This window comes from Alosa sapidissima, chromosome 7, assembly GCF_018492685.1.
Source record: "Alosa sapidissima isolate fAloSap1 chromosome 7, fAloSap1.pri, whole genome shotgun sequence".
Classification (NCBI taxonomy): domain Eukaryota; kingdom Metazoa; phylum Chordata; class Actinopteri; order Clupeiformes; family Clupeidae; genus Alosa; species Alosa sapidissima.
Window position 1 is genome coordinate 2,496,662 of NC_055963.1, and position 8,339 is coordinate 2,505,000.

At 39.4% G+C, this 8,339-nt stretch overlaps 1 protein-coding gene across 2 annotated transcripts in view; it reads left to right on the plus strand.

Moving 5' to 3' along the window:
• Positions 1 to 55: 55 nt before the first annotated feature.
• cep104 (centrosomal protein 104) overlaps positions 56 to 8,339 on the plus strand; it is a 75,793-nt gene continuing 67,509 nt past the window's right edge. For both annotated transcript variants that reach the window (XM_042097482.1, XM_042097483.1), the window contains exons 1-4: positions 56 to 162; positions 1,551 to 1,677; positions 6,198 to 6,374; positions 7,524 to 7,662. In XM_042097482.1, the coding sequence (XP_041953416.1) occupies positions 1,565 to 1,677; positions 6,198 to 6,374; positions 7,524 to 7,662 (429 nt within the window). In that variant the 5' untranslated portion in view covers positions 56 to 162; positions 1,551 to 1,564. The remainder of the gene's footprint in view (positions 163 to 1,550; positions 1,678 to 6,197; positions 6,375 to 7,523; positions 7,663 to 8,339) is intronic.

Genomic DNA, 8,339 nt, shown 5'->3' on the forward strand with positions numbered 1-8,339 from the left:
GAGCCATACGGCTCTGGATTTGATAACTCTCGACAGTCAGTCTACATCTTCACTACATATCCCATAAACCACCGCGAATCCAAACAAGACATGCGTGCCGATTAGTTGTCAAACGGTGGTTATGGAGATGAGATGGGACTGACACGGGGACACTGTGACCGGGTAAATATTTCTTAATATAAGTTATTCATGTATCTCTTTTTTATGTAATTGCAACCTGATGAATACCTATCATGTAGAAGTACTGTAACTAACGTGGTTTACTGAAATTGAATACAAACAACGTCTTCTTTAACCGGTTCTTTTCACAAAAATGCAAGCTAGCTTGTCCCCCAGTGACTGCAAAGAATATAATATAGACGGCAAAGTACAACAAAACAAACTGGACTGATAGACAGGTACATGTGGTTTCAAAAAGGTGTAAGAAATGTATTAAATTGTGCTGCGAACCTTCCGATGAAACGCCTTAATGACAGCAACAGTTAAACGTCTCCCCAACCCTACAAGAAGTGACAGCCGGATTAGGCAGCTGTTCATTCACTGATTAATGTAGGCTGAGCCACCCTGTCATCAGTCTAAGTCGCCCAGTTCACCTCCGCGCAACTAAGAGACCTAGGCTACTTGTCTTATTGGCCCAGATGGACATTTGTTTACATTTGTGTAGCCTACTAGACTAGGCTACTTTTACATAATGAAGATTCTGTTATACTTTTTCAACAAGCATTACATGTAAAGACCATCATAATAACAAAATGAGCTTGCTCAAATGGGACCACCAATTGCTTTCAAATGTCTTGTCAGTATCAAAAGAAATTGTCCTATAGCCATTGTCTCAGCACTCCCTAGGCAGATACAGTTTCATTGAACCTGCAGAGATAGTCTTTATTGTCTGCAGGGGAAACTTGTTGTCACAGTCTGTATAGCGGCTCACATACTCATAACCCTGGCACACTGACACCCAGTCACCCTATTGTGCACATAGTTACCACAAACACCATGTTCCGCCTTCGTATTGCAGTGCAGTGTGAAGACGGCTTAATGCATAGCCTATGCAGTGTGAAGACGGCTTAATGCATAGCCTATGCAGTGTGAAGGCGGCTTAATGCATAGCCTATGCAGTGTGAAGGCGGCTTAATGCCGGAAACATTGGAAACATTGATGCGGCTAACAGTGATGCAGAGCAGACGTGTGGGAATCAGAAGGTCCCTGGTTTGTTTCTGGTTCTTCCTAGCTACTGTATACTGTATGTAGAGTATTTTTAATCATCAATTGCTTCCTTGTAGCTTCAGTTGTTGATGAATGTGCGGCTTGTAGCAATTAAATGGTATTCCTGACATGTGAAACATGATGTCGTAGCAAACCATTCTGTGAGAACAGTGACAGTCTAGGCTATCTCTAATTTACAATACTTTTATAGCCAGCAACATACCCTACACATCCATAATCATTACACATCAATAACAGGTGCATGTCCACTATATGAACACCAAATACCCATGTATGCCGTCCCCACTGTGCCACTCCCCTAAACGTGTCCGTCTTCATTTCAGCATTCAGGAGCACGATGCCACGCAAGATAGGGTTTGTAGTGGTCAGCTCCTCTGGCCACGAAGATGGCTACAGCCCCAAGGAGCTGATGATCCATGCCCCCACCGTCAATGGCTGGAGGTCCGACAGGTAAGACTGGACCTGGCTGGGCCAGGGCAGGGCATCTCTCCCTGGAGAAGAGAGACCAAGTTGTGTTGGACATAATATGCCATGGGGACTTTAGATATGGATAACTACTATATAGTATAATATAGTATTTAGATATGGTTAACTAGTATATATAGTATAATATAGTATTTAGATATGGATAACTACTATATAGTATAATATAGTATTTAGATATGGATAACTACTATATATAGTATAATATAGTATTTATAGTACATATTCAACATAATCATTAGATAAGGATAACTAGCATATTTAGCCATTGCTGGTCTATGTGAGGTATTGTATCTTAGTGTTGCTGGTCTATGTGAGGTACAGTATTGTATCTTAGTGTTGCTGGTCTATGTGAGGTATTGTATCTTAGTGTTGCTGGTCTATGGAATGGAATGGAATGGAAATCTATTTACTGTATTTGAATCAGGGACAATGCACAAAATAACATTTATCCTGGGATCCAGGAAAATATGTCTTGGGCCAGGTTGTAGCAGCAATTGCTAATTTGCACCTGTAGTCCCTGGGCAAGTATAAAAACATAAAATAACAGTAACATAAATAAATTCCATAGGACTAAAGATGATGTGATGGCCATAGTATTTTACAAACAAGCAGTCTACAGCAGAAACATGGACGCCAGCAGCCCACTTACACTCTCTTACCCCCCTCACCAGCATACACATTCAACTAAAGCCTGTTTAGTACTATCCAGCTCCACACACACGCAGACACACACACACACACAACCCCCCCCCCCCCCCCCCACACACACACACACACAACATCTTAAAAATGTGTGCAAACTTGTCTACTTAACATCCACCTCTTAGTCAAGCATAAAAAGGTATGAGCATTTGTACATAATATGTATTCTGTGGGGAGGGCATTCCACTGTCTCATGGCCACACATGAGAAAGACGAACTCCCAAATTGGGTTTTACGACGAGGGATGCTACACTCCCTCCTTGTGACACGTTGTGTAGTTCGCTCAGAATTTTCAGAGCAGAGTGTTACAAACTTTTTCAAAGGGTGAGCAGTAGCACTGTAAATTATTTTATGTAGTAAAGACACATTTGAGTGTTTCATTAGATTTTCAAAACTCAATAAACTATATTTGGCCAGTATATGACAGTGATGATAATAGTGTGTCTTTTTGTCATGGATTTTAAGGCAGTTTTTGTACAAAGATTCTAAAGGTTTTATCACGGTTTTACTTGCCTGAGACCAGGATGTGATGCAGTATAGAAGGTGAGGGATGATCATTGCTTGTAGGTATGCACTAGATGCCTCAGTGTTAAGAGAATTTCTTATTGCTAAATTAAATTTCAGTGTATTGCACAAGTTTTTAACATGATCTTTGAAAGTTTAGAATCAAGAGTTACTCCCAAATATTTAAATTTCTCTACATGTTTTATGTTTTGCTGATTTACTGAAATTTTGGGATAGGTCTTGGGTTTAGATCCAATGGTAAAGAACATAGATACAGTCTTTTCAACATTCAATGTAAGGCATGAATCTTGTAACCAGTCAGTAACCCTGCTCATAACACTTGTTAGCTTGTTTGCCACATCTGTTGCACTTCTCCCATGGACATACAGAACAGTGTCATCAGCATACATAATAATATCTATGCTCTTGCAAAACAGTGTCATCAGCATCCATAATAATATCTATGCTCTTGCAAAACAGTGTCATCAGCATCCATACTAATATCTATGCTCTTGCAAAACAGTGTCATCAGCATCCATAATAATATCTATGCTCTTGCACACAGAAGGCAGGTCATTGATATACAAGCAAAAGAGCAGAGGGCCTAGAATTGACCCCTGTGGCACTCCCATGGTAGTGGCAAGTGATGTAGATAACGTGCCGTTTACTTGCACACATTGAGTTCTTGCACACTATGTGAGGTATAGTATTGTATCTTAGTGTTGCTGGTCTATGTGAGGTACAGTATTGTATCTTAGTGTTGCTGGTCTATGTGAGGTATTGTATCTTAGTGTTGCTGGTCTATGTGAGGTACAGTATTGTATCTTCTTACTGTTGCTGGTCTTTTTTTAAAGGTATAATTGACAAAATGAGACTCAACATATCTGCTCAATTACAAATTCAACAACCTAAACTTCCAGCAACAAACAGAGGGAAACTAAACTTGATGTCAGAATTCAGCTTGATAGACTACGAAACGCTTGAAAAAACGGTACAGAATCTCAGCTCTTCCACATGTGTCTTAGACACTCTGCCTACCAATTTCTTCAAAACTGTTTTTCACCTCATTGCGGCGGATGTCCTTCAAATTGTAAATGTATCACTGCTGGCACTTTTCCTAAGTCACTGAAAACAGCTGTTGTAAAGCCACTTCTCAAGAAGAATAACCTGGATGCCTCCATGCTAAACAATTACAGGCCCATATCCAATCTACCTTTTATTGGCAAAATGATTGAAAAAGTAGTCTAATCAATTAACCACCTTCCTAACATCAAATGGGTATTTTGATTACTTTCAGTCTGGTTTTCGGGCAAATCACAGCACTGAAACAGCTCTCATTAAAGTTTCCAATGACATACGCCTCAACACAGATTCAGGTAAAACATCAGTCCTAGTGCTACTGGACCTTAGTGCAGCATTTGACACTGTTGATCACAATATTTTACTACACAGACTAAAACACTGGGTTGAATTTACAGGCATAGTTATGAGCTGGCTAAAATCATATCTACAAGAAAGGAGCTTCTTTGTTGCCATCGGAAACTGTACCTCAACACCAACGTCCTTGACCTGTGGTGTTCCCCAGGGGTCGATCTTGGGGCCACTATTATTCAACCTCTATATGCTCCCACTTGGACAAATCATCCAAAATAATTTGATTTCATATCATAGCTATGCAGATGACACACAAATTTACTTAGCTCTGTCACCAAACGACTATGGTCCTCTTGAATCTATGTGTCAGTGTATAGAACAAATCAACACCTGGATGTCTCAAAATTTTCTTCAGCTGAACAAAGAAAAAACTGAAGTAATTATATTTGGTAAAAAGGAAGAAAGACTTGGGGTTGCCACTCTCCTTGACACAAAAGGGTTGAAGGCAAAGGATACAGTTAAAAATCTTGGTGTATTAATTGACAGTGATCTAAATTTCAACAGCCACATGAAAGCGATAACTAAATCAGCTTTTTACCACCTCAAAAATATTGCCAAACTCAGAGGTCAAAATATGACTTAGAAAAACTCATTCATGCATTTATCTCCAGCAGGGTTGATTACTGCAATGGACTGTTCACAGGCCTTTCTAACAAGACTATTAAACAGCTTCAGGTGATACAAAATGCAGCAGCTAGGATTCTAACAAAAACTAAAAGAACTGACCACATTACTCCAATTCTTAAGTCCTTGCACTGGCTTCCAGTAAGTCACAGAATTGACTTTAAAGCACTATTGCTTGTTTATAAATCAGTAAATGGAGCAGGACCTAAATACCTGTCAGACATGCTTCAGCAGTACACACCTTCTTGTCCTCTCAGGTCCCAGGTGAAAAACCTGCTAGTAAAACCTACTGTACTGTTAGAACTAAACATGGTGAAAAGCTGCTATGCGGCTCAGCTGTGGAACCAACTTTCGGATGACATCAAAAAGGCCCCAACTGTAGCCAGTTTTAAATCTAGACTTAAGACCAAACTGTTCTCAGATGCTTTCTGCTAACTGTGCCGATTTACAAATTCTGAATCTGCCTTGATAATTATTCTACCTTGTCTTTTATTACTTTTTTTACTACTTTTGCCTTTGTTTTTTGCTTACTAATTATTCTTTTATTTTTAAATTATTTTACCTTGTGTTTTATGTTTTCTTTTTATTATGATATTTACCTTTTAACTATTCTTTGACTATATTGCCTTTCTATGCTTTTATTTGTTATTTTTGTTTGGTTTTGTTTATGTAAAGCACATTGAATGACCTCTGTGTATTTCTTCATTGTATGTGCCTTCTTATTTACTTTTTATATTGTTTACTTGAATGTTATGTTTGTCTGTGGACCTAATTGGTAAAATATGTCTTGTCTCCACCGTGGGATAGTGGGAAACGAAATTTCGATCTCTTTGTATGTCTTGACATGTGAAGAAATTGACAATAAAGCAGACTTTGACTTTGACTTTGTATGAAATGCGCTATATAAATAAACTTGTGTTATATAATTAAACTTGTTAATGCGCTATATAAATATACTTGTATAAACTTGTGTATCTTACTGTTGCTGGTGTGCGTTGTGAGGTAGTGTATATTGTGTATATTGAGTGTGTGTAACGTTGCTGGTGTGCGTTGTGAGGTAGTGTATATTGTGTATATTGAGTGTGTGTAACGCTGCTGGTGTGCGTTGTGAGGTAGTGTATATTGTGTATATTGAGTGTGTGTAACGTTGCTGGTGTGCGTTGTGAGGTAGTGTATATTGTGTATATTGAGTGTGTGTAACGTTGCTGGTGTGTGTGCAGGTACTGCCCGTACCCTCAGGAGGTCACTCTGCAGATGGCAGAGCGCTGTCGCATTCGGAAGCTTCAGCTGCTGGCCCACCAGTACCTCATCCCCTCCATGATCGAGTTCTACGTCGCCGACCGGACTCCAAGCCCACAGGGCTTGACCAGCCTCTCCGAGCACTTCCGCAGGCTCGGGTGAGTGGATCCGAGAGCCAGAACCGGCTTTCTTCTTCAACCCTAGCAAATATAAATATTGATTTTTTAATTTAGTATAGTTTCTTGCAAATGGATTAAGCCTAGTCCTGGACTGATTTTTGGAGTATAGGGCTAGATAGATAGATACTTTATTGATCCCCAGAGGGAAATTCAGGCTTAATTCATGAACAACAGAGCCCCCCTAGAACTGTCTGCGAGAGCATTTGTTACTCAGAACCAGAGCTTGACTGGGACTCACATGACACTTTCTGTTTGGATATGAGAAATGCCTCATGGATGCACTTTTGAACATAGAAAGCTTTTCCCTCCACATGTTTGTGACCATAATCAAATAAGTGAGTTTTGGACGTTTGTAAGCACAAATAAATCTCCAACAGTGGGCCTCGTGCCACGACACCATGCTGTTACCTCATTCCGCACTCATGATCATTCTGCTCTTCAGTTGTATCAATATGTTGCTCATGTCCTGCAACTCTTCATTGATTAATCAATTAGTTATCAACTGTTAAATTATTCGCCAACAATTTTTTTTTAAAGGAAGATTATAAAAATCCTCTGATTGCAGCCTTTTAAACTTAGATATTTTCCGCTTCACATACTCCTCTATGACTAAACTAGGCATGTGTACAAAACAAGGTATTTTAGAACATAGTCATGTTTTTTTCTGTCATTTTATAGGTCAAACAACTAATCGCTTAATTGAAAATATAATTGACTGATTATTAAACTATGAAACATAATTGCTAGTTGCAGCCTTATGCAGTGCAGCTAAAGAAGTCGCTAACATCTCCGGTACCAGACCCCTAAAAAAAAAAAAATCAGAACTGAATATAAGGCAAGAAAAGTAAACAACATAAGAAATGCATTAATAGTAATATAATTTAAAAATTGAATTGTGACTTTAAAAATCGGAAATTTAAATCGAATCGAGATCGTGTTTAATGAGTCCCTCTCTGTTCCTTCAGTTACAAGATTTAGCCCAAACATAGAAATTTAGATCCCCAAGCTTTCTCTGACCCTTGGCTGACCTATAGTGTGCCTGGTGGAGGTTTGCCAATGTTTGCTAATGAGAGCCTGGTGTGTTAACTGAAAGGTGAGGGGTCTGACCACTGGTCCTTGTCCCAGCAGGTACGTCTCCTTGTCAGACAATGAGAAGACGGGCTTTAGAGCTCGGGAACTCAAGTCAGTGCACGTGGACGCCGTGGGAACATACCTGAGGCTGGCCTTCCACCGTAACTATGACAACCGATACAACCCATACAGCCAGGTGAGCACTCGTGAACTCATACATCAGTTCCATCTTAGTTATGGAGAAACACATCAGCGTCATCTTAGTTATGGAGAAACACATCAGCGCCATCTTAGTTATGGGGAAACATATCAACTCCATCAGTTCCATCTTAGTTATGGAGAAACACATCAGCACCATCTTAGTTATGGAGAAACACATCAGCACCATCTTAGTTATGGGGAAACACATCAACTCCATCAGCTCCATCTTAGTTATGGAGAAACACATCAGCACCATCTTAGTTATGGAGAAACACATCAACTCCATCAGCTCCATCTTAGTTATGGAGAAACACATCAACTCCATCAGCTCCATCTTAGTTATGGAGAAACACATCAGCACCATCTTAGTTATGGAGAAACACATCAACTCCATCAGCTCCATCTTAGTTATGGAGAAACACATCAACTCCATCAGCTCCATCTTAGTTATGGAGAAACACATCAACTCCATCAGCTCCATCTTAGTTATGGAGAAACACATGTTTTATAACCTCCATCTTAGTTATGGGGAAACACATTATCAGCGCCATCTTAGTTATGGGGAAACACATGTTTTTAGTTGGTCCAATGTAAATTTACAACTATTTACCACTAATTATAATATTCTGCAAATATATACATGCAAGTGTTAAATCCTCAGATCTTTTAAAA